The sequence below is a fragment of the Myotis lucifugus genome, unplaced genomic scaffold, assembly GCF_000147115.1.
Source record: "Myotis lucifugus unplaced genomic scaffold, Myoluc2.0 scaffold_19, whole genome shotgun sequence".
Taxonomy (NCBI): Eukaryota; Metazoa; Chordata; class Mammalia; order Chiroptera; family Vespertilionidae; genus Myotis; species Myotis lucifugus.
This window is the reverse complement of record NW_005871067.1, coordinates 9,211,831-9,239,028: the sequence shown is the minus strand read 5'-3', so window position 1 is coordinate 9,239,028 and position 27,198 is coordinate 9,211,831. Positions and strand designations below refer to the sequence as shown.

General features: G+C 42.0%; 1 protein-coding gene across 1 annotated transcript in view; it reads left to right on the top strand.

The window, feature by feature from the left end:
• Nucleotides 1-27,198, top strand: part of NHLRC3 (NHL repeat containing 3) — a 36,808-nt gene that overhangs the window by 1,777 nt on the left and 7,833 nt on the right. The window contains exon 4 of the mRNA XM_014453016.2: nucleotides 26,309-26,540. Coding sequence (XP_014308502.1) covers nucleotides 26,309-26,540 — 232 coding nt within the window. The remainder of the gene's footprint in view (nucleotides 1-26,308; nucleotides 26,541-27,198) is intronic.

Genomic DNA, 27,198 nt, shown 5'->3' with positions numbered 1-27,198 from the left:
AATCCCCACTAGAGGATATTTTTCCATTGATTTTTTAGAGAGAGTGGAAAAGAGAGGGAAAAACAGAGAGAAATACCATTGTGAGAGAAACACATTCATTGGTTGCCTCCTGCATGAGCCGACCAGGGCCCAGCCCAGAGAGGAGCCTGCAACAAAGGTACATGCCCTTGATTGGGATCAAACCCGGGACTCTTCGGTCTGCAGGCCTTCGCTCTATGCACTGAACCAAACCGGCTAGGGCACTTTGCCCATGTTCTTGTTTGCATGTTTTAAAATCAGAGTTGCCAAATCTAATTATGAAATCACGTATTATAAAAATATATTGTACTTCTGTAGAATTAAGACATTTTAACAAGGAGGCTATCATTATTATCATCTTTCCTTTAACTTTATAGGAGCCTTTTTAAAATGTATATTATATTTTTTCAATTGAAGTTTACTTTTAGTATTATTTTGTATTGATATCAGGTATACAGCATACACCTGATTAGACAATCATATACATTAAAAATTGTTCATCCTGATATTTCCAGTACCCACCTGGCACCATACATAGTCATCGAAATATTATTGACTATATTCCCTATGCTGTACTTTACATCCCGTGACTATTCTGTAACTAACAATTTGTACTTCTTAACTCTTTCACTTTTTTAAAATTTATTTACTTATTTTTATTTATTTATTTATTTATTTATTTATTTTATTGATTAAGGTATTACAAATGTGTGGTTATCCCCCCATTGCCCCCCCGACCCCTTCACTTCTTTTTTTTTTTTTTTTAAATATATTTTATTGATTTTTTACAGAGAGGAAGGGAGAGAGATAGATAGTTAGAATCATCGATGGGAGAGAAACATCGACCAGCTGCCTCCTGCACATCTCCCACGGGGGATGTGCCCGCAACCCAGGTACATGCCCTTGACCGGAATCGAACCCGGGACCTTTTAGTCCGCAGGCCGACGCTCTATCCACTGAGCCAAACCGGTTTTGGCCCCTTCACTTCTTTAACCCAGTCCCCCAATCCCCCTCCCCTCTAGAAAACACCAGTTCGATCTCTGTGTCTATGAGACTGTTTCAGTTTTGTTTCTTCCTTTATTTTGTTCTTTAGATTCCATATATAAGTGAAATCATATGGTATCTGTCTTTCTCTCATTGACTTATTTCACTGTGCATAATACCCTCTATAATATATCCATTCATGCTATTGCAAATGGTAGGATTTCATTCTTTTTTTTCATTCTTTTTTATGGCCCAGTAATATTTCATTATATATATATATATATATATATATGCACCACAGCTTTTCTTTTCTTATTTTTTCATATATTTTTATTGATTTCAGAGAGGAAGGGAGAGGGTGAGAGAGAGACAGAAACATCAATGATGAGAATCATTGATCAGCTGCCTCCTGCACACCCTACACTGGGGATCAAGCCTGCAACTCCGGGCTTGTGCCCTGACCTGCAATCAAACAGTGACCTCCTAGTTCATACATCAGCTCTCAACCGCTGAGCAACACCAGCGGTCATGCACCACAGCTTTTTTATCCACTAGACCAGTGATGGTGAACCTATGACACGTGTGTCAGAGGTGACACGGGAACTCATTTTTTTGGTTGATTTTTCTTTGTTAAATGGCATTTAAATATATAAAATAAATATCAAAAATGTAAATCTTTGTTTTACTATGGTGGCAAATATAAAAAAATTTCTATATGTGACACAGCACCAGAGTTAAGTTAGGGTTTTTCAAAATGCTGACATGCCGAGCTCAAAAGGTTTGCCATCACTGCACTAGACTATTGATGAGCATGTGGGTGGTTTTCATATCTTCCATATTGAAAGTAACACTGCAATGAACATAGGGATGCATATATTTTTTTTGAATTAGTGTTTTGGGTTTCTTTGGGTAAATAACCACAAGTAGAATCACTGGGTTATAAGCTAGTTCAATCTTTAATTTTTTCAGAAATCTCCATACTGTTTTCTATAGTGGCTGAATCAATCTGCATTCCCACCAACAGTGCATGAGGGATCCCTTTTCTCCACAACCTCACTATGTTAGGTTATTTATGTTAGGTTATTTTATGTTAACTTATTTATGATAGCCATTCTAATGGGTGTGAGGCAACAACTTGTGGTTTTAATGTACATTTCTTTGATGATTAGTGACTTTGACCATCTTTTCATATGTGTATTGCCATCTGTCTGTCCTCTTTGGAGATGTGTCTGTTCAGTTCCTCTACCCATTTTTTAATTGGATTCTTTCCTTGGTGTGGAGTAGTATGAGTTCTTTATAAAATTTGGATATTAACCCCATATTGGCTTTATCATTGGCGAATATCTTCCATTCAAGGTTGTCTTTTTTTTTTTTTCTTGATGGTTTCTGTTGCTCTGCAAGAACTTTTTATTTTGATGTAGTCCAAGCATGTCAGACTTGCAGCCCGCGGGCTGCATGAGCCCACAATGAAATATATTTGCAGCCCAGTCAATATAACGGTATGTAAGAAACGTTTTAATAAAAATTATTAACTTAATTTTTACAACATCCTGTTATACATAATTATTAATAACGAACTACTACGTTCGCTAATGACTGATTATTATAATCGTGTTGCATTCAGCGCCTTACGCGCAGGCACACCATTTCTCTCCACTAATACTAGCAGCGAATATTTTAGCAGCCCATTGTTACGACATTAGTCTTGTACTGACTTGTTTGATGTGCGCAACAGGAAATATTTCGCTTTCGGAGAACAAGAAAAATAGGTTTATTTGTGTTACGCTTATTAATTTGTATAGTTATTCATTGTCTGGTAAGTTAATATTCAAGAAAAAATATTAATTTTTATTAAAATGTTCTATTTTATGTTAATGATTACTCATTTATTTCAGTCCTTTTATTCAGCATGTCTCTATAGAAATAAACATGTTTCTATGAAAATTGAAGCTTTTGTTTTTTTGCGGCCCACATAAACTTAAACCTTGTTTATTTGGCCCGTGTTAGCCTTTGAGTTTGACATGCTTGATGTAGTCCTATTTGCTTATTTTTTCTTTTGTTTCCCTTTCTTGAAGGAGATATATCAGAAAAAATATTGCTAAGAGAAATGCCTAAGATTTGACTTCCTTGTTTTCTTCTGGGAGTTTTATGTTTTTGAGTCTTACGTGTAAGTCTTGAATTTATTTTAAGTTTATAGTGTGAGAAGGTGGCCTAGTTTTACTTTTTGCAGGTATTTGTCCACTTTTCCCAACACCATTTATTCAACAAACTGCCTTTAGCCCGTTGTACATTCTTGCCTCCTTTGTCAAATATTATTGACCATATAGGTGTGGGTTTATTTCTAGGCACACTATTCTGTTCCTTTTATCTATATATCTGTTTTTATGCCTCTACCATACTGTTTCTTATTACTGTAGCCTTGTAGTATGGTTTCATGTCAGGTAGTTCAATACCTCTAAAGTTGTCTTCTTTCTCAGGATTTCTGGGGCTATTCGAGGTCTTTTGTGATTCCATATAATTTTTGGATTATTTGTTCTAGTACTGTGAAATATGCCTTCACCACACTATTGTCTGTGTCATATCCTATCTAATAATAGACAAACATGGTAATTGACCGTACCTTTGCTACACCTCCCATTGGCTAATCAGTGCGATATGCAAATTAACTGCCAACAAAGATGGTGGCTAATTTGCATACTGCAGGCAGGGCGGGACAGCGCAGCCACCAGTGCGAGCCGCCATCCCGGGCCGCAGGCTGGCCCCAGAAGCCGGTGATCGGGGGGAGATGGGGGTCCCCTGCCCAGGCCTGACACCTCTGGCGGTGCTTCAGGCCTGGGCAAGGGGCCGATCTGGCGATCGGAGGGTGATGGAGGTCGACACCTCTGGCTGAGGCGTCAGGCCTCGGAGGGGGGCGGAGCCGGCAATCGGAGGGGTCTGGGGGTCCCCTGCCCAGGCCTGATGCCTGGGCCAGAGGCATCAGGCCTGGGCGGGGGGCGGAGCCGGTGATGGGGGGGAGATGGGGGTCCCCTGCCCAGGCCTGAAGCCTGGGCCAGAGGCGTCAGGCCTGGGTGGGGGGCGGAGTCGGCAATTGGAGGGGTCTGGGGGTCCCCTGCCTAGGCCTGACGCCTCTGGCAGAGGCGTCAGGCCTGGGCAAGGGGCCGATCTGGCGATCAGAGGGTGATGGGGGTCGACACCTCTGGCCAAGGCGTCAGGCCTGGGTGAGGGCGGAGCCGGTGATCGGGGGGAGATGGGGGTCCCCTGCCCAGGCCTGAAGCCTGGGCCAGAGGCGTCAGGCCTGAGGGGGGGGCAAGCTGGCGATTGGTGTGAACTACAGAGGAAACACCTTTTCTGACCGCTCATTGGTTAAGCTCCCTGTATGCCACTGGTAATATTCTTAGTAACTTGGGTAATAAGAATCCAAAAAGGTGATCTAGGGTTTTTCACCACACTCCTGGTGAAAAAAAGCAAGGTCCGCTGCTGGAGGGCTAAGAAATGTCATATCTTGCCCTAGCCAGTTTGGCTCAGTGGATAATGCCTTGGCCTGCCGATGGCAGGGTCTGAGTTCAATTCTGACCAAGGGCATGTACCTAGGTTGCAGGCTCCTCCCTGGCCGGGGCCCAAGTCAGGGCTCATGCAGGAGGCAACCAATCAAAGTGTTCCTCTCACTTTGATGTTTCTCTCTGTCTTTCCGTTTCTCTTCCACAGTCTCTAAAAATCAATGGAAACATATCCTCAGGTGAGGATAAAAAAAAATAATAAAGACATTATTATTATATGAAAGACACATCTTGAAAATGCCTAAAGGAAGTTGTGATTTTTTCACGGTGAAGGGACTGGAGTCTATGTTGGCTGCAGTGACTGGCAGTGGCTGCAGCAGCGGGGTGATGGGGCTGGTGCCTTCCCCTTATAAGCCCGGTCACCTCCCACAAAGGGAGGCCAGACTGCGGCTTAGGCCCTATCCCCAAGGGGAGCAGGGAGCGGGCCTAAGCCGTCACTAGGACATCCCCTGAGGTCTCCCAGTATGTGAGAGGGGGCAGGCTGGGCTGAGGACACCCCCCCCCCCCAGTACACGAATTTCGTGCACTGGGCCCCTAGTATGCATATAAGTTCCCTCAATAAACACTCCCCACTCACTCTCCCACCCCCTGCCTTCCCTCTAAAATTTCTCAGGCTGTTCCATGTTTCTGGATCTATTTTGTTCATTAGTTTATTTTGTTCACTGGATTCCACATATGAGTGAGATCATGTGATACTTACCTTTCTCTGACTGGTTTATTTTGTTTATCATAATACTCTCCAGGTCCATCCATGCTATTGCAAATGTTAAGAGGTTTTTTCTCTTTTACAACTTTATAGTATTTCATTGTGTAAATGTACCACAGCTTTTTAATCCACTCATCTGCTGATTGGCATCTGGTCTGTTTCCAAATTTAACTATTATGAATGGTGCTGCTATAAACATGGGGGCTCACATATTCTTCCTGATTGGTGTTTCTGGTTTCTTAGGATATATTGCTAGGAGTTCCATTTTTTATTTTTTGAGGAAACTCCATACTAGTTTCCATAGTAGCTCCACCAGTCTGCATTCCCACCTGCAGTGCATGAGGGTTCCCTTTTCTCCACATCCATGCCAACACTTGTTATTTGTTGATTTGTTTATGGTAGCCATTCTGACAGCTATGAGGTGATACCTCATTGTCATTTTGATTTGCATATCTGGGATAATTAGTGACTTTGAGCATTTTTCATATGTCTCTTGAACATCTGTATGCCCCCTCTAGAGAAGTAGCTATTTAGGTTCTTTGCCCATTTTTAAATGGGATTATCTTCTTTTTGTAAAGTTGTATAAGTTCCCTGTATATTTTGTAAATTAATACCTTATCAGATGTATCATTGGCAAATATGTTCTGCCACGCAGTGGGCTGTCTTTTCACTTTGTTGATGGTTTCATGTGCTGTGCAGAAGCTTTTCATTCAGATGTAGTCCCATTTCTTTATTTTCTCCTTAGTTACCTTTGCCCTAGGAGATGTATTGGTAAACATATTGCTACGAGAGATAAATGACATTTTGCTGCCTATTATTTCTTCTAAGACTTTTATGGTTTCATGTCTTACATTTAGGTCTTTTATCCATTTTGAGTTCATTTTTTTTTTTATTGTCTAAAGTTTTACATATGTCTCCTTTTCGCCCAATGGACCCCCACTCCCCAGCCAGTCCCACCCCGGGCAAGCCCCCACTGCCCCAGTGTTTGTGTCCATTGGTTATGCTAATATGCATGCATACAAGTCCTTTGGTTGCTCTCTAACCCCACCCCCCTCCACCATTTGTCTCTGGATCTATTCTTGTTCATCACATTATGTTGATCATTATCCCACATATGAGTGAGATCATGTGATATTTTTCTTTCTCCGACTGACTTATTTTGCTTGGCATAATTCTCTTCAGTTCCATCCATGCTATTGCAAATGGTAAACGTTCCTTCTTTTTTTATAGCAGGTTAGTATTCCATTGTGTAGATGTACCACATTTTTTTAATCCACTCATCTGCTGATGGGCACTTAGGCTGTTTCCAAATCTTAGTTATTGTAAATTGTGCTGCTGTGAACATAGGGGTGCATATATCCTTTCTGATTGGTGTTTCTGGTTTCTTGGGATATATTCCTAGGAGTGGGATTACTGGGTCAAACAGGAGTTCCATTTTTAATTTTTTGAAGAAACCCATTACTGTCTTCCACAGTGGCTGCACCACTCTGCAATTCCCACCAGCAGTGCAGGAGGGTTCCTTTTTCTCCACATCCTTGCCAGCACTTGTCATTTGTTGATTTGTTGATAATAGCCATTCTGACAGGTGTGAGATGGTACCTCATTGTTGTTTTGATTTGCACCTCTCTGATGATTAGTGACTTTGAGCATGTTTTCATATGTCTCTAGGCCTTCTATAAGTCCTTTTTCAAAAAGTGTCTATTTAGATCCTTTTCCCATTTTTTGATTGGATTGTTTATCTTCCTTTTGTTGTATGAGTTCTCTGTAAATTTTGGAGATTAAACCCTTATCGGAAATATCATTGTCAAATATGTTCTCCCATGCAGTGGGCTTTCTTGTTATTTTGTTGATGGTTTCTTTTGCTGTGCAGAAGCTTTTTATTTTGCTGTAGTCCCATTTGTTTATTTTCTCCTTAGTTTCCATTGCCCTAGGACAGTGATGGCGAACCTATGACACGCGTGTCAGAGGTTACACGTGAACTCATTTTTTTGGTTGATTTTTCTTTGTTAAATTGCATTTAAGTATATAAAATAAATATCAAAAATATGTCTTTGTTTTACTATGGTTTCAAATATCAAAAAATTTCTATATGTGACACGGCACCAGAGTTAAGTTAGGGTTTTTCAAAATGCTGACACATCGAGCTCAAAAGGTTCGCCATCACTGCCCTAGGAGCTATGTCTGTAAAGATATTGCTATGACATATGTCTGATATTTTGCTGCCTATGGAGTCTTGTAGGATTTTTATGGTTTCTCGTCTTACATTTAAGTCCTTTAATCATTTTGAGTTTATTTTTGTGTATGGTATAAGTTGGTGATCTAGTTTCATTTTTATGCATGTATATGACCAAATTTCCCAGCCCCATTTATTGAAGAGACTGTCTTGACTCCATTGTATGTGCTTGCCTCCTTTGTCAAATATTAATTGAGCATAATGGCTTGAGTCGATTTTTGGGTTCTCTGTTCTGTTCCATTGGTCTATATGTCTGTTCTTGTGCCAGTACCAGGCAGTTTTGAGAACCGTGGCTTGGTAATATAGCTTGATATCTGGTATTGTGATCCCTCCAACTTTGTTCTTCTTTCTCAGGATTGCTGTGGCTATTCGGGGTCTATTTTTATTCCAGGTGAATTTTTGGAGAGTTTGTTCTAGATCTTTGAAATATGCCATTGGTATTTTAATGGGGATTGCTTCGAATCTGTAGATTGCTTTTATGGACATTTTAATGATGTTGATTCTACCAATCCATGAACATGGTATGTTCTTCCATTTGTTTATATCTTCCTTTATCTCTTTTTTCAATGTCCTGTAGTTTTACGAGTAAAGTTCTTTTACGTCCTTGGTTAAGTTTATTCCTAGGTACCTTAATTTTTTTGGTGCAATGGTAAATGGGATTGTTTTTTTCGTTTCTCTTTCTGTGAGTTCATTATTGGTATATAATAAGGCCATAGATTTCTGAGTGTTAATTTTGTGTCTTGCTACATTGCCAAATTCATTTATTAGGTCTAGTCTTTTTTTGATGGAGTCTTTGGGGTTTTCTATGTATAGTATCCTGTTTGCAAATAAGGACAGTTTTACTTCTTCTTTTCTAATTTGTATGCCTTTTATTTCTTCTTCTTGTCTGATTGCTATGGCTAGCACTTCCAATACTATATCGAACAGGAGTGTGAAAGTGGGCATCCATGTCGTGTTCCTGTTCTTAGGGGAAATGAGTTTAGTTTTTGCCCACTGAGTTGGCTGTAGGTTTGTCATATAATGCTTTTGTTATGTTGAGGTATGATCCCTCTATTCCCACTTTGCTGAGAGTTTTTACCAACAAAGGGTGTTGGATTTTGTCAAATGCCTTTTCTGCATCAATTGATATGACTATGTGATTTTTTTCTTTCAGTTTGCTTATGTGATGTATTACATGTATCGATTTGTGAACATTGTACCAGCCTTGCATCCCTGGAATAAATCCCACTTGATCATGGTATGATCTTTCTAATGTAATGATGGATCCGATTTGCTAGGATTTTGTTGAGAATTTTGGCATCTATGTTCATCAGGGATATTGGCCTGTAATTCTCTTTCTTTGTGGAGTATTTGTCTGGTTTTTGAATTAGGGTAATGCTGGCTTCTAAGAAACAGCTTGGAAATGTGCCTTCTGCTTGAGTTTTTTCCAATAGTCTGAGGAGGATAGGTTTTAGTTTTTCTTTGAATGCTTCGTAGAACTCCCCTGTAAAGCTGTCTGGACCAGGGCTTTTGTTTGCTGGAAGATTTTTGATCACTCCTTCAATTTCTTTGGTAGTTACCGTCCTATTCAGGTTTTTTGATTCTTCTTGATTGAGTTTTGGGAGCTTGTATTTTTCTAAGAATATGTCCATTTCGTCTAGGTTGTCCATTTTGTTGGAATAGAATTGTTCATAGTATTTTTTCATAGTTGTTTTTATTTCTTTGGGATTGGTTGTTATTTCACCTCTTTCATTTCTGATATTGTTTATTTGGGTCCTCTCTCTTTGCTTCTTGGTGAACCTGGCTAGAGGTTCATCAATTTTGTTTATCCTTTCAAAGAACCAGGTCTTGGTTTTGTTGATCTTTTATATTGTGGGTTTTTTTTTTGTTTTGTTTTGTTTTTTGGTCTCTATGTCATTTATCTCCACTCTGATCTTTTTTATTTCCTTCCTTCTGCTTATGCAGGGCTTTTATTGTTGCTCTCTTCCTAAAGCTTTGAGTTGTAGGATTAGATAATTTATTACCATTTTTTGTTGTTTTTTCAGGTAGGCCTGTAGAGCTATGAACTTCCCTCTCAAGACTGCTTTCACTGTGTCCCATAGATTTTGGATTATTGTGTTTTCATTGTCATTCGTATCCAGGATGTTTTTAATTTCTTCTTTGATCTCTCTGGTAACCCAATCATTGTTTAATAGCATGCTGTTCAGCCTCTAGGTGTTTGTTTTTTTATTGTTTTTATTGTAGTTGATTTCTAGTTTTTTGCTTTTGTGATCTGAGAAGATGCTTGATATGATTTCTATCTTCTTGTATTTGAAGAGACGTTGCCTGTGTCCCAATATTTTCTATCTTTGAAAATGACCTTTGTGCACTTGAAAAGAATGTATATTCTGTGGCTTTGGGGTGAAATGTTCTGAAGATGTCATTAATATCATCTGATCTAGTGAGTCATTTAGGATGATGTTTCTTTGCTGGCTTTTTGTTTAGAGGATTTGTCCAGTGGTGGTAGTGGGGTATTAACGTCCCCTACTATGAGTGTATTGCTGTCAGTGTCTCCCTTGATATCCTCCAGAAGTTTATTTATGTATTTGGGTGCTCCTGTATTGGGTGCATATATGTTTCCCAGAGTTATATCTTCTTGTTGAATTGTTCCCTTTAGTATTATGAAGTGGCCTTCCTTATCTCTTGTTATGGCCTTCACTTTAAGGTCTAATTTGTCAGATATAAGTATTGCTACCCCAGCTTTTTTTTTTCATTTTCATTTGCCTGAAAAACCTTTTTCTATCTCTTCACCATCAGTCTGTGTGAGTCGTGTGTTCTGAGATGTGTTTCCTGTAGACAGCAGATATATGGGTCATGTTTTCTTACCCACTTAGCTACCCTCTGTCTTTTGATTGGGACATTTAATCTATTTACATTTAAAGTTATTATTGATAGGTACTTGTTTGTTGCCATTTTTATTTTTTATGCCTGTTTTCCTTCTTCCCTTCCTATTTCTTTCTACAGCAGACCCTTTAGCATTTCTTGCATTACTGGTTTGGTAGTAATAAACTCTCTTGGTCCTTTTTTGTCTGTGAAGCTCCTGATTTCACCCTCAATTTTGATTGATAGCCTTGCTGGGTACAGTATTCTTGGACTCAGACCCTTGCTTTGCATGACTTTGTATATTTCATTCCATTCCCTTCTGGCCTGATGTGTTTCTGTTGAGAAATCAGTCGATAGTCTGATGGGAGATCCTTTGTAGGTAACTTTCTGTCTCTCTCTGGCAGCCTTTAAGATTCTCACTTTGTCATTGGTGTTTCCTAATTTAATCCTATCTAATAATAGACAAACATGGTAATTAACTGTACCTCCAACACACTTTTCATTGGCTAATCAGGGCGATATGCAAATTAACTTCCAAGAAAGATGGCGCTAACCGCCAACAAAGATGGCGGTTAATTTGCATACGCGCAATGATGGGAGGCAAACGAGGAAGGACGGAAGAATGGTGATTGGCAACCCAGGAGGCAGGCAAGAGCTGGGGGGCGGGCAAAGGCCGCCTTTCCCCACCCCCAGCCGTGATCGCCATCAAATAGCCCAGGCAGCAACCCCTGACCCCAGGGGGCCGGGGTTGCTGGCTGGCCTGCGCCCCGCAATCGCCATGGCGATCGGAGGGCAGGAGGGCCAGGTCGCAGGCCAGGAGGCAACCCCGGACCCCCGGTAACCCCGGACCTCCGGAACCTCTCTTAAAGGTTCTCTTAAAGCCACTGCAGCCCGCCCCCACCCCAGCGCAAGGCAGGGCACGCTGGGCCTGAGGACCCACCCCCTCCCAGAGGCCCCTCGCTTGCTCATGCAGCCCTGGTCACGTCACCGGAGCAGCTACAAGGCACCAGGGACGGCCGCTTGCCCCCACCCGCATTTGCAAAGACAAGGCCGGAAGGTGTGAGGGCCGGCTCACATCTCCTTCTCCGTCCTTTTGCTCCTCCTCTGGCTGCTTAGCTCGCCCAGCTTCTTATCCAGGCTCCTCTGCAGCTGGGCCCTCTTGGCGGGGTCCAGGGACTGGTCCTTGGCCCCACTGCCAGCGTACAGCACTACCTCCCAGCTGATTCTCTGCCAGGCGTGGGCAGGGGCCCTCTCCCCACAACCATTGATCTCGGGCAGGCAGTGGCTGAGGCAGTAGCGGTGGCTGCAGTGTGGGCAGAGCTGGCCCAGAGTCACAACGCTGGCCTGGCACTTGGGGAGGCCACAGGTGTTATCAGCCTTCATGGCGGCTGAGACCAGGGCGTCGAAGTCCTCCATGGAGGGCAGATCCAGGCCCGAGGGTCCTTTTGCATCTTTCTTCTTTTCCTTTTTTGGTAACTTCCGCAGCCCCGGGCCTGCAGCCTGTGGGCCCTCCTTGGCTCGCTGCTCCTGCCTGCCCCTCTCCCTCTGCAGTCGCTCCAGGTGCACAGCCCTTAGGTCCACGCTGCTCAGCTCTCGCCCGGGGAGCTCCGGAGCTCCGTCTGCACGGGGCTGGAGGGCTGGGGATGGAGAGGGGCTTTGCTGTCAGTCCCTGCCCAGACGGGTGGGACAGGTGGGACTGGTGGAGCCGATTTTTTTTTTTTTTGGTCGTGTGCACATAGCTTTAATTCTTAAATAATTTATACTCCTCTGAAACAAATAAAACTCTTCGGCCCGGTGATCACCATGGCGATCGGAGAGCTGGAGAGCCGGGGTGCAGGCCAGGCGGCACCCGGGCACCCCAGCACCTGACATGCAAAGGTCGGGGATGAAATGACTTTTCCCAACCACATCTGCAAATATCCTGGGGAAGGCATCACTGAAGAGTTCACAACTCTTTTACTTGGCAAGGAAGAAAAAAGTTGGCAATGGAAGCAATCCCTTACATCAAAGTTAAGGTCCCTCTGAGTAAAAAAGAATATTTCCAACGTAAAGGAGGGAGCAGGCAAAAATAATAAGTTCTCATGACTTCCACTGAAGATTGAGCATATGACAGAGTCAAACGAACATACAAATAAAAACAGACAGTGGACATTCAGATGACCTGAATCAACTGTCACTGTCCCAATAGCAGCAATGCTTATGTGATAATATAGTTTAACAGACACAAAACAAGTCACATGATAAGATAGGTTCGGCTTCTAAAGTAAATTGAATATGTTCTTTTAAAATTCTAATGTCCTTCCCTTTGACTATAATTCTTAATTTTCCAATCAGAAAATTACCCCAGGTGATCCAGTAACATGTAGAACTCCAATAACCTAACATTTAAAAAAACAAACATCCCAACCATTTTTAAAATATTTAAATTGATATTTTAGGGTTAAAATTATAGAAGATATTTAGATCCAAATATATTTTCTGAATAGAAAATATTTCAGTTTTTGATTTAAAACAAAAACATAAAAAAATATATGTGATACATTTTCCCAAGGAACTCTGAATTAGTACCTTTCCCTCTAACTTTCTTCAAATTGAGAGAATCTATGGAGTTCCCTATACTGCACAAGTTTTAATGAAAAAAAATAAGACTTTCTAAGAGCATCAAATACATGTTTTCTTATTTACAAACATATACACTCTTCTCTCTCTCTCTCTCTCTCTCTCTCTCTCTCTTTAAAATATATTCTTACTGATTCAGAGAGGAAGGGAGAGGGAGAGAGATAGAAACATCAGTGATGAGAGAGAATCATTGATCGGCTGCCTCCTACACAGATCAGGCCAAAACCTGGGCATGTGGCCTGACCTGGAATCAAACTGTGACTTCCTGGTTCATAGGTCGATGCTAAACCACTGAGTCACATCGACCGCGCTCAATTCTTATTTATAAATTCATTCCAAGGACATATACAGCTTGAAAAGCTTTGGAAGCAGTTTCAAAAAAAACTAGCTTTTAAATAACAAGAAAACAGTTATAGAAGAAAGTTTAAATTAAAAGAAAAAAATTGTTTTAATTTATTCAAGAGTGGGAACATCCTCCATGAAAATGTGTACCTTGACTGTGGATGGCTGGGTGGCCTTATCACACCTTAGGAATTCAAATGCTTTTTACAATGAAAAGAAAGAGTTTCATCTCATTTCTTTCCCAGGGTAGATGTCTGTCAACAGAAGGTGGACATCAATAAAAGGAGGGGCTTGCACAATCAATCCAGAAAGTCAGCAATCTATGAATAATCCAGAACCCAGTATTTATCTCCTCTGCCACACACCCTCCCTCCCAGCCAGTGAGCAAGATAATTACCCTTAAGTCAAGCTCAGTGCCCCCCAGTCACAGTGGCCAATGCTGACATACAAAGCATACAAATAATTCTCCCTCTGGCATAAAAGTGACAACTTTCTTGGAAGAAAAGCAGATACTGTAAATTTCTCAAAGTCTTCCTGAAACATTTTTTAAAGTAATTTTTACTTCTTTAGAAAAAATGCGTACATGGCAAACCATGTGTAATAAAAGGCCCATTCTATAAAATTTTACCTGGTCCTACTCATATCTGCAATCATAATCATATTTACAGACAAATATATCTATACTAATAAAAGGGTAATATGCTAATTAGACTGGGAACCTTCCAGATGTTCTTCTGGAGAAAGCCATGGTGGTGGGGCCAAGGTAGAGGTGGTTAGAGGCCAAGAGGGGAGGGCAGTTGTGGGTGATCAGGCTGGTGGGGGGTGGGGCCATTGGGGTTAAGCAGACCAGCAGGGGGGGCAGTTAGGGGCAAGCAGGCCATCAGTGGGGGTCAGTTGGAGGTGATCAGGACAGCGGGGGGTGCAGTTTGGAGTGAGCAGGCCAGCAGGGGGACAGTTGGGGATGAGCAGGCCAGTGGGGATGGAAGGTAGGGGCGAGCAGGCCAGCAGGGGGGCAGTTTGGAGTGATCAGGCTGGCAGGGGGGCATTTGGGGGCAAGCATGCCAGCAGCTGGGGGGAGGGCAGTTGGGGGCAAACAGGCTGGCAGGCAGAGTGGTTAGAGGCAATCAGGCAGGCAGGCAGGCAGGCAGGTGAGCAGTTAGGAGCCAGCAGTCCCGGATTACAAGAGGGATGTCCGACTGCTGGTTTAGGCCCAATCCCTGTAAACTGGCAGGACATTTTTCAAGGTGTCCCAAATTGGAGAGGGTGCAGGCCAGGCTGAGGAACACACCCTCCCCTGTGCACGAATTTCGTGCACCGGGCCACTAGTTATAAAATAATAGACAAACATGGTAATTGACCGTACCTTCGCTATGCCTCCCATTGGCTAATCAGCGAGATATGCAAATTAACCGCCAACAGAGATGGTGGCTAATTTGCATACTGCAGGCAGGGCGGGTCAGCGCCATCCTGCCTGTCCTGCCGCCATCTGGGCCTGCTATTTGCCACCCGGGGCAGTGGGGCGGGACAGCACCATCCTGCCTGCCCTGCCACCATCCAGGCCTGCTATCTGTGACCCGGGGCACCGGGCGTCCCGTGTGCAACCTGACCCAGGGCGGCCGGGTGGGGCAGCAGCGATTGGTCAGCCCGCCCGGGCGTCCCGTGTGCAACCCGACCCAGGGTGGCGGAGCAGGACAGCATGGCTCCTCTGTCACCTCAGCTTCCTCATCACAGCTCCCTTGGGGGCCTAAGCCTTTAGTCGGACATTCCCCGAGGGCTCCCTGGCTGCCAGAAGGATGTCTAACTGCAAGCTTAGGCTTGATCCCCCGGGGAGTAGGCCTAAGTCGACAGGTGGACATCCCCCAAGGGGTCCTGGACTGCAAATGGGCGCAGGCCGGGCTGAGGGACCCCCCTCCCCCCCGAGTGCACAAATTTTTGTGCACCGGGCCTCTAGCTTAATTATAATGTGTCTTGTTGTCAGTCTTTTGGGGTTCATCTTATTTGGGACTCTGAGCTTCTTGGACTTGTGTGAGTTTTTTCTTCCTGATATCAGGGAAGTTTTCTGTCAATATTTCTTCAAACAGGGTTTCTCTATTTCTTGCTTAGCTTCCTCTCCTTCTGGCACCTCCATTATGCGGATGTTGTTTCCTTTCGGGTTGTCCTAAAGTTCCCTTAGGTGCTCCTCCTGTTTTTCAAGTTTTTTTTTTCTAGATGCTGCTATGCTTGGGTATTTTTTCCTTCCATGTCTTCTAGCTCACTGATGCGGTCCTCCGCTTCTTCTAGTCTACTTTTGATGCTTTCTATTGAGTTCTTTATTGCAGCAATGTCATTTTTCATTTCTTCTTCATTTTTCTTCATTTCCTTTTGGTTTTTACACATATTGTTGAATTTGTCTTCCAACCTTTGCAGTGTCTTTAATGACCATTGCTCTGAATTTTTTCTCTGACATATTATTTTCCTCCATTTTGTTTACTTCCTTTTCTGGTGATTCCTCTTTTTCTTTCTTATGCAGGCTGTTTCTTTGTCTCCCCATGATCACTCCTCTCAGGGTCTCTAGTTTTGTAGCTCTCTCTCACCTGCTTTGACTTAAAGGCACAGAATACAACACAACAAGACACAACGCACAGGGCACCAAAGACAAACATATTCACGATTCTAATCACCCCAAATAAAGGTGACCACCAGAGAAAAGAGAATTAGGGGATAGAAAAGAGTGCAAAAATGAAATTGAGAAAAGGAAAAAATGAAAGAGAGAAAATAAGGAGAAGAAAAAAGAAGGGGAAAAAATATATATGTATATGGGGAGAAAACTCCAATAAAACAACAACTAATCCAAAAAATGCAAGCAGCAAACACCCAGAGATGAATGCAAACAATAAACAACAACTAATTCAAAAAATGCAAAGAACAATCATCCAAACAACAAACGCCCAGATGAATCTGAGGACGCAGAGATTTCTCTAGGCCAGTGGTCGGCAAACTGTGGCTCGGCAAACTGCGGCTCGTGAGCCACGTGCGGCTCTTTGGCCCCTTGAGTGTGGCTCTTCCGCAAAATACCAACTTCTGCGCATGGGCCACAAAGTTTCAATCGCACTGTATGTGCATGCGCCCGCACGTGGTATTTTGTGGAAGAGCCACACTCAAGGGACCAAAGAGCCGCATGTGGCTCACGAGCCACGGTTTGCTGACCACGGCTCTAGGCGATATCTGACCTTTCCGTCCACAGATTGCCTCACCAGCTGTGTTTAATTCGCAAATTCCGAGTGGGTGTTGTTCGATTCAGTTGTTCCTTCTATCTGCTCTGTGAGAAGGTGCAGGGCCTGTCTGCGTATTCAGCGCCTCTTTGTCTCACCCTGGACAGACTTTTTAGGTGCTCGCAGTTGGGGAGGCTGGAGTCCCGGTGTTTGTGTGTTCGCAGCTGAGTCAGCTGGTCCCTGGGCGTTCTGGTTGTAGTGTTCCGGGAGGTATCCGAGGTTTTCCCGTTTGAAGGTAAGGCTGGGCTTCCAATCACAGCCAGTCTCCCTTTCAAGATGGTGTGGTCTCTACGGCAGAGCCATCCGCTCCAAGAGAGATTTCAGCAGTAGTAGAGGCTGCCCAGTCAGGGGAGCCTGGTCTGCCAGTCCCCAACAGTGCTGTGTAATATAGCTGTCCCTCTCTCACAAATACAGACAGTCCCTGCATGTCCACACACTCTCCTTTCATTCTCTCACACACTATCTTACAGCCTGCTGTCCCGTCAGTAGCCATCTTGGATCTTCCATTTTGAGTTTATTCTTGTTTATGGTGTAAGTTCATGGTCAAGTTTCATTTTTTTGTATGTACCTGTCCAATTATCCCAGCACCATTTATTGAAGAGACTGTCTTTACTCCATTATATGCTCTTGCCTCCTTTGTCAAATATTAACTGAACATAATGGCTTGGGTCAATTTCTGGGATCTCTGTTCTGTTCCATTGGTCTATATACCTGTTCTTCTGCCATTACCAGGCTATTTTGAGGATAGTGGCTTTGTAGTATGACTTGATGTCTGGTTTGTGATCTCTCCAACTTTGTTCTTCTTTCTCAAGATTACAGTGGCTCTTTGGGGGTTTCTTTTGGTTCCATATTGTGTGTTCTAGATCTGTGAAATATGCCGTTGATATTTTAATAGGGTTTGCATTGAATGTATAGATTGCTTTGGGTGGTATGACCATTTTAATGATGTTGAGTTTACCAATCCATAAACACAGTATAGTCTTCCACTGGTTTATATCTTCCTCTATCTCTTTTATCTGTGTCATGTAGATTTACGAGTACTGGTCGTTTACCTCCTTTGTTAAGTTTATTCCTAAGTATCTTAATATTATTTTGTTGTTGCAGTGGGAAATGGGATTTTTTTTTAGTTTCTGTTTCTGATAATTCATTATTGCTGTATAAAAATGCCATCAATTTCTGGGTGTTATTTTGTATCCTGCTATATTGCCGAATTCATTTATTAAGTCTAATAGTTTTTTGGTGGAGTCTTTAGGATTTTCTTTGTACACTGTTATATCATCTGCGAATAATGACAGTTTTACTTCCTTTTAAATTTGAATGCCTTTTGTTTTTTTCTTCTAGTCTGATCGCTATGGCTAGTACTTTTAGTACTATATTGAATAATAGTGGTGAAAGCGGACATCCCTGTCTTGTTCCTGTTTTTAGGGGAAATGGTTTTAGTTTATGCCTGTTGAGTATGATGTTGGCTTAGGTTTGTCAAATATGGCCTTTATTATGTTGAGGTATGATCCCTCTATTCCCACTTTACTTAGAGTTTTTATCAAAAATGGGTGTTGGATTTTATCGAATGCTTTTTCTGACATCAATTGATATGATTATGTGATTTTTTATCTTCCAATTTGTTTATGTGATGTATCACATTTATTGATTTGGGAAGATTGTAACAGCCCTGCATTCCCAGAATAAATCCCACTTAGTCATGGTGTATGATCTTTTTAACGTATTCCTGGATCCGATTTGCTAATACTTTGTTGAGGGTTTTAGCATCTATGTTCATCAGGAATATTGCCCTCTAATTCTCTTTCTTTGTAGTATCTTTATCTGGTTTAGGCTAATGGTAGCCTGGTAAAAAGATCTTGGAAGTGTTTTTTCCTCTTGGATATTTTGGAATAGTTTGAGAAGAATAGGTGTTAGTTCTTTGAATGTTTGGTAAACCCCTGTGAGGCCATCCATACCGAGTCTTTTGTTTGCTGGGAGTTTTTTGTTGTTGTTGTTGTTGTTTTACTGCTTTAAATTCATCAGTAGTTATGGGCCTATTCAGGTTTTCTGATCCTTCCTGATTAAGTTTTGGAAGATTGTATTTTTTCTTAGTGTAAGTCCATTTTGTCCCGGTTTTCCAGGTAATTAGAATATAGTTATTCTAGTATTTTTTTTTATAATCCTTTGTATTTCTGTGGGGTCAGTTGTTACTTTGCCTCTTTCATTTCTGATTTTATGTATTTGCGTGCTGTCTCTTTGTTTGTTAATGAGTCTGGCTAAAGGTTCATCAGTTTTATTTATATTTTCAAAGAACCGGCGCTTCATTTTGTTGATCTTTTGTATTTTTTTTAGTCTCATTTCTTTCACCTCTGATCTTTATTATTTCCTTCCTTGTACTTACTCTGGGCTTTTCTTGTTGGACTCTTTCTAATTCATTTAGTTGTAGGATAAGATAGTTTATTAGTCCTTTTTCTTATTTCTTAAGGTAGGCCTGTATTATTACGATCTTCCCTCTCAGTACTGCTTTCACTGTGTTCCATAGTTTTGGGGTGTTTTGTGTTCATTTTCATTTTTTTCCAGGAAGTTTTTTATTCCTTTCTTGATCTCATTGGTAACTCATTCATTGTTTAATAACATGCTTTTTAGCATCCATGTGTTTGACTATTTTTGAGTGTTCTTATTTTAATTTTTTAATTTCATGCCATTGTGACCTGAGAAGATGCTTGATATGATTTCAATCTTCTAGAACCTGTAGAGACTTTCTGTCCTAACATGTGGTCTGTCTTTGAAAATGTCTCATATGTCACTGAGAAGAATGTATATTCTGTAGCTTCATGGTGAAATGTTCTATAAATGTCAATTCCATGTAATCTAGTGTGTCATTTATGATCATTGTTGATTTTTTGTCTAAAAGATCTATCCAGTGATGTCAGTGGGGTGTTGAAGTCTTCTTCTATGACTCTCTCCTTAGTAATCCTTCAGAAGTTTTTTATATATTTGGATGCTCCTGTATTGGGTTCATGTTTATTTTCCAGAGTTATATCCTCTTGTTGTATCGATCCCTTTAGTATTATGATTGTTTTCTCTTATTATGGCATTCATTTTGAGTTTATTTGGTCAGATATGAGTATTGCTACCACATACCTTTTTTTTTATTTCCATTTGCCTAGAAAGTTTGTTTCCATCCTTTCATTCTGTGTGAGTCTGTTCTAAGGTGAGTGTCTTGTAGATAGTACATATATGGGTCATGTTTCCTTATCCATTCAGGTACTCTATGCCTTTTTATTGGACCTCTTAAGCCATTTACATTTAAGGTTATTATTGATAGGTACTTATTTGGTGCCATTCTTACTCTTTATGCCTATAGTGTTCATTTTGGTTGGGACTCTGTGTTTCATGAACTTGAGTGACCTTTTTTCTTCACCAGGTTAGGGAAATTTTCTGCCATTATTTCTTCAAACATGTTCTCTGTTCCTTTCTCAGATTCTGTAAATGGCTTAAGAGGTCCAATAAAAAGGCATAGAGTAGCTAAATGGATAAAAAAACATGACCCAGCCCTAACTGGTTTGGCTCAGTGGATAGAGCGTTGGCCTGCGGACTGAAAGGTTCCAGGTTCGATTCCGGTCAAGGGCATGTACCTTGGTTGCGGGCACATCCCCAGTAGGGGGTGTGCAGGAGGCAGCTGATCGATGTTTCTCTCTCATCGATGTTTCCAACTCTCTATCCCTCTCCCTTCCTCTCTGTTAAAAAATCAATAAAATATATTTAAAAAAAAAAAAAGAAAACATGACCCATATATGTACTATCTACAAGACACTCACTATAATGCCAATGTTACTGCGTTTGATGTTGTCCCAGAGTTCCCTTAGACCAGTGGTCGGCAAACTGCAGCTCGCGAGCCACATGCGACTCTTTGGCCCCTTGAGTGTGGCTCTTCCACTAAATACCGATCTGCGCATGGGCCACGAAGTTTCAATCACACTATACATGCGCGCCCGCATGTGGTATTTTGTGGAAGAGCCACACTCAAGGCGCCAAAGAGCCGCATGTGGCTCGAGAGCCACAGTTTGCCGACCACCTCCTTAGACTAGCCTCCTTTTAAATTTTTTTTTCCCATTTGCTGCTCTGAATGTTTTTTTTTTATTTTTCTTTGTTCTACCTTGTCTTCTAATTTACTGATTTGGTTGTCAGCTTCTTCTAGTCTACTGTTGAATCATTCAAGAGTGTTCTTTATTTCAGCTATGTCATTCCTCATTTCTAATTGATTTTGATTTAGTTTCCACCTCTCATTTCAAGTTGGTGTAGCTTTCATTAAGACCTTTAATTCTCATTAAGTCCTATAATTCTCATTAAGACCTATAATTCTCATTAAGTTCCGTATAATTCTCAGTTGCTTGCAGTTCTCACTGAATGGTTTGAGCACCCTTATTACCATTACTTTGAATTCTTTATCTGACAAATTATTTGCCTTCATTTCATTTTATTTCATTTCTGGTGATCCCTCCTTTTCTCTCATTTGGAGATTATTTTTTTGTCTCACCATTTTTGCTGTTCCTTTGTTTTTGTTTCTGCATATTAGGTCAAATTGCTATGTCTCCCACACTTTCTTCAGTGGTCTTATATAGTAGGTGTTTTGTGGGATCCTATAGTGCATTGTCTTAGATCTTCTGAGCTGGGTGCTATAGGAAAGCCCCATACTTAACATATTTGGGTTCTCCTATTGTAGTTGTGTCTTGAATTTTGTTGTCCCTTTCATGGATGGCTCAACATGTAGCTAACCCCCAACTATATAGTGTGAGCAGTTGTGGAGGTGCTGATTGAATAGAACAAAATACAGCACCACAACACATGAAACAAAAGAAACAAAGCAAAAGTATACACAAGACCCCTACAGCACCAACAAAAGAAACCTACAGGGAAGAGAGAATTAGGAAAGAAAAAAAGAGAGCAAGAATGATAGAAAAAGGAAAAAAGAAAAAACATGTGAAGAAAACAAAACAAAAAAAATGAAGGGGAAGGGATATATAGATTCAGAACTGACATAAAGAAAATAATAATAGCCTTAACCAGTTTGGCTCAGTGGATAGAGCGTCAGCCTGCGGACTGAAAGGTCCCAGGTTCTATTCCAGTCAAGGGCATGTACCTTGGTTGCGGGCACATCACCAGCAGGAGGTGTGCAGGAGGCAGCTGATCGATGTTTCTCTCTCATCGATGTTTCTAACTCTCTATCCCTCTCCCTTCCTCTCTGTAAAAAATCAATAAAATTTATAAAAAAAAGAAAAAGAAAATAATAATAAAGAATTAGGGGAAGCCCAGCTGGCATGGCTCAGTGGTTGAGCCTTTACCTATGAACCAAGAGGTCATGGTTTGATTCCCAGTCAGGGCACATGCCTGGGTTGCAGGCTCGATTATTCCCTATTTGGGGGCATGCAGGAGCCAGCCAGTCAATGGTTCTCTCTCATTATTGATGTTTTTATCTCTCCCTCTCCCTTCCTTTTCTGAAATCAATAAAAATATTTTTTTAAATATATTTTATTGATTTTTTACAGAGAGGAAGGGAGAGGGAGAAAGAGTTAGAAACATCCATGAGAGAGAAACATTGATCAGCTGCCTCCTGCACACCCCCTACTGGGGATGTGCCCGCAACCAAGGTACATGCCCTTGACCGGAATCGAACCTGGGACTCTTCAGTCCACAGGCCGACGCTCTAGCCACTGAGCCAAACTGGTCAGGGTTAAAAATATTTTTTTAAAAAAATAATTAGGATAATAGGGAAAAGTAAACAGTTTAAAATAAAGGAGCTCAAAAAGAAAAGAAAAAAAATTAAAAAGTCAGATAGAGGGAAAGGAGATACAACCAAAAATAAGAAAAGGAAAAAATATGAGAAAGCAAGAGAAAAATAAAAATGAAAGAAAACAAAACTGATTAGTGAAAAAAAGAAAACGAAAATATTTGAGTAGGAAAGGGGAAGAGGAAATTTAGATATATGAAAGAAACAACAGAGACTCGAATAACAAATCAATATAGTAGATAAATAAAGAAGACACATTTAAAATGGGGGAAAAATAAATGAAAGAGAAAAAAGAAAAGACAAAACAAAAGTGTTGTGTAGCTGGCATGGCTCAGTGATTGAGCATTGACCTAGAAACCAGGAGGTCATGGTTCGATTCCTGATCAGGGCACATGCGCAGGCTGCGGGCTCGATCACCAGTGGGTCGTGCAGGAGGCAGCCAATCAATGATTCTCTCTAATCATTGATGTTTCTGTCTCACTCTCCCTATCCCTTCTTCTCCGAAGTCAATCCTCCTATCTAATAATAGACAAACATGGTAATTGACCATACCTTCGCTACCCCTCCCATTGGATAATCAGCAAGATAGGCAAATTAACCGCCAACAAAGATGGCGGTTAATTTGCATACGTAGGCGCGAAGCGGCAGAGTGAAGACTGAAGGCGGCTCCAGCTGGAGCAGCGAAGGCTGAAGGCAGCTCCAGCCGGAGCGAAGGCCTGGGTCCTGGGTGCCAGAGGAAAACCGGTGCCGGCAGCCAGGGGAAGGGAAGGCCTATTCCACGAATCTTTTCTCTAGTCTATAATAATAAAAGTGTAATATGCTAATTAGACCAGACAGCTGAATGACCTTTGGGACCTCCTTCCGGACGTAGCCACCAAGGCGGGGCCAAGGCAGAGATGGTTAGGGGCAAACAGGTAGTCAGGCAAGCAGTTAGGGGTGATCAGACAGCTAGGAAGAGTGGTTAGGTGTGATCGGGCATGCAGGTGAGCAGTTAGGGGCGATCAGGCAGGCAGGTGAGAGGTTAGAGGCGATCATGCAGGCAGGCAGGTGAGCGGTTGGAACCAGCTGTTCCAGATTGCGAGAGGGATGTCCAACTGCCGGTTTAGGCCCGATCCTGCAGGTATTCCTGCAGGATCCGGCCTAAACTGGCAGTCCAACATCCCCCAAGGTGTCCCGGATTGCGAGAGAGTGCAGGCCAGGTGAAGGACCCCACCCCCACCCCCGTTCACAAATTTTGTGCACCGGGCCTCTAGTAAAAATATATTTTAAAAAGGTATCTTTAGGGAGGCCATTTTTCATGAAATATTAATGTTTATTACATGTAACTTTATTATATTTAAAATTGTTTTTCTTGAAAGAAAATATATTCGTATGGCTATAAAAAATAAAAATGTATTAAAAAAAGAAAAAAAGAAGTGGTGAAGTGGCATTTGTTTCAGAGTTTAGTGTCCCATGGGAGCTCCCTTTAGATCCTATTCTTCTCTCTGCCAATTCTGGGCTTCCTGTGAGGTACTTAGGTGCTAACCACTGTCAGAAACTATCTTCCTTTGGCTTTCAGCAACCTGTTCGAAGCTCCAAGCGATTCACCGATCCAACATTTTGTGTGTGTCTGTACTGGCCTTGGCTGCATGCAGGAGGGGCCAATCTGCCCTTTAATGTAGGTTTGTTAGCAGCATGGGGCCCAGGGCTGGTTCCCCAGGCTCTACCTTTGCCTGCCTGTGCCTGCTAGCTAGCTGTCAATCTTAACCACTCAAAAGTCTGTTTCTAAAAGGGCTTTAATGTGGGGAAGGTGCTGTTTAGCTTTCTGGGAATGGCATGGGTGTGTTTCCCTGTCCCAGAGCTACTATTCCATGAGTGGCCGAAATTATTACACTGCCCTCAGCTAGACAGAGGTCCTTGTATGGAGACCAGTAAGTTTGGCTGGAAACCTGTATTTTTTATCAGCTCTCCTGTTCAGGGAAAGAGTACCACCTGTCTGGTTCCCAGGATAGTGGAGCAGAGGGCCCCTCCCCAATCCAGTCACTACCGCTCCTGAAACTGTTCAAATCCTTTGACTTGGCCTCTATTTTTGTTTCCTCTGAAAAGCTCAAAATGCAGGGTGTGGCATGCAGGGCTCATGAGGGTGGGACAGGCTGTATCACCTAGGGAGGGTTTTGTTTTTTTTTCTTGCCCTGTTGCTACTGGGAGTAGCTAGCTCCTCTCAGGAAAAATGGCTCTTGTTTTGGGGCCTACGACCAAATACTCCTGGGTGCTGCTTTTTCACATCTCTCCGCAATGCTTCCCACCCCAGCCTCTCCTTAGGCACCTCCTCCACATCTCCCTCCCTGCACCAAAGCCTTGGGTGAGTAGCTGTAAATGAAAACTCCTGTGCTCTGTGTTTTTTTTTTTAAAAAAACAACAACACAAAAACAGTAACAATGAAACTGCAGCTTTCTGTCCGACTTATTCCCATCTACCAGCTCCAGACTGCACCCTGGCCAGCAATCCTGCCACCTTTCATGGCTGGATGTTACATGGGCCACTGATCTCGACTCTAGTGCTCTGGGCTGTGGAGCTCAGCGTGGGTTTCAGGCTTATATCTTCTGAGGGAACAGAGATCTCTCCTCACTTGGCCTTCCACCCTGCTGCCATGCCGCTCCTGTAAGCTGGGTCAGCTCCTCTCAAGATCTCGCCCTTCCTACTCATCTCCAGGTGTTTTCTGTCCTTCTTTTATATGTCTCGAACTCAGCTGGATCTCAGTTGGTAATTCCAAGTGAATGTTCTCTAATTTAGTTGTGTTTCCAGTCTGGCCTTGTGACTGGGTACACTACAGATCTGCCTAGTCAGCCAACATTTTCTCCTCCAACCTTTGCCATTTTAATATGTGTGCACCCCTTTGGATTCATCTTGTGTTGAACTCTCTGCACTTCCTGGACTTGCATGTCTTCTTACTTTACCAGGTTAGGGAAGTTTTCAGTCATTATTTCTTCAAATGGGTTCTCAATCTCTTGTTCTCTCTTTTCTTCTCTGGGTATTCCTATAAAGCAAGTGTTGTCATGCTTCATATTGTCCCAGAGGTCCCTTAAACTATCCTCATTTTCTTAAATTCCTTTTTTTATCACTCTATTTTCTTTTTATTGGGTGCTTTCTGTTACCTAACCTTCCAAATCACTGACTCAATCTTCTGCTTCATCTAACCTACTGTTGATTCCTTGTAGTGTATTTTTTATTTCAGATACTGTATTCTTCATTTCTGACTCTTTTTTATGTCCTTTTTTATGTTTACTATCTCTCTTTTACATTTTTTATTGATTTCCAAAATAGCAAGGGAGTGGGGGAGAGAAGGAGAGAAAGGGAGAGAGAGAGAGATATCGATGAGGGAGAAACTGATTGGTTGCCTCCCTTACGCATCCTGACCTGGGGATGGAACCCACAACCCGGGTATGTGCCCTGACTGGGAATCAAACCTGTGACTATTTGGTGCACAGGATGGTGCTCCAACTAACTGAGCCACACTGGCCAGGGCACATTTCCATTTATTTAGCTTTATTGTAAGAATACAGTGTATAATACACATAGCATACATGTGTTAATTGACTGTCTAAGCCAGGGGTGGGCAAACTTTTTGACTCGAGGGCCACAATGGGTTCTTAAACTGGACCGGAGGGCCGGAACAAAAGCATGGATGGAGTGTTTGTGTGAACTAATATAAATTCAAAGTAAACATCATTACATAAAAGTGTACGGTCTTTTTTTTTTTTTAGTTTTATTCATTTCAAATGGGCCGGATCCGGCCCGCGGACCGTAGTTTGCCCACGGCTGGTCTAAGCTTTCAGTAACTTCTAGTCAGCAGTGGGCTATTAGTAGTTAAAGTTTTTGGGGTGTTAAAAGTTATATGTGATTTTCAGCTGTTCAGGGGTCGGTGCCTCTAACATACCTTCCCCTGCTTCATTGTTCAAAGGTCAACTGTACTTGAAAAACATGTTTGTAAAGTGGTTGTATTTGTGAAATGTCTTTATTTGCATTCCTGTTTTTATAGGATCCTTTGGTCATACTATTAAAAAATATAATTCCCTTGGTGATCTTGTTCAAGTCTTGGGTACCCCAGGCAAAAAAGGCACTGGTTTGAATCCCCTGCAGTTTGATAACCCTGCAGAATTATATGTAGAGGACACAGGAGATATTTACATTGTGGATGGAGATGGAGGATTGAATAACAGATTGATCAAGTTGTCCCAAGGTACATGGCTTAATTTTAATGGTATTATATAAGAACATTATTTAACAAGTTGGATTTAATTTGTTTAATACTTGATATAATGTTGTAACTATTGAATATGAATCTGTAAAGGGCTCAAATGTATTACCAGGAAAAAATCAGAACAGATGTGTGGGATGGCCAATAATGAATGATTCTGATAATAGATTTGCTTATTCTTCACCAAAAGCTAGATGTTTCCTTTGAAATGAACTGGAGGCAGTATGAGACCTTATAGTGGGCTGAAGAAATAAATGGTTATTCTATCCAGTTAAGGATTGAGAGTTCAGAAACCTGGCATTCCAGAGCTATCGTGCAACTTGATTGATCAGCAAGTGTTTTTGTGTGTATGTGTTTTTAATCCTCACCCGAGGATATTTTTTCATTGCTTTTAGATAGAGTGGAAGGGGTTGGGGGGGCGGGGGGGAGAGAGAGAGAGAGAGGAAGAAAGAAAGGAAGGAAGGAAGGAAGGAAGGAAGGAAGGAAGGAAGGAAGGAAGGAAGGAAGGAAGGAAGGAAGGAAGGAAGGAAAAAAAAAAACATCGATGTGAGACACATTGATTGGTTGCCTCCAACACGCACCCTTGCCAGGGCCGTGAATGAACCTGCCATTCAGGTATGTGCCTTTGACTGGGAATCCA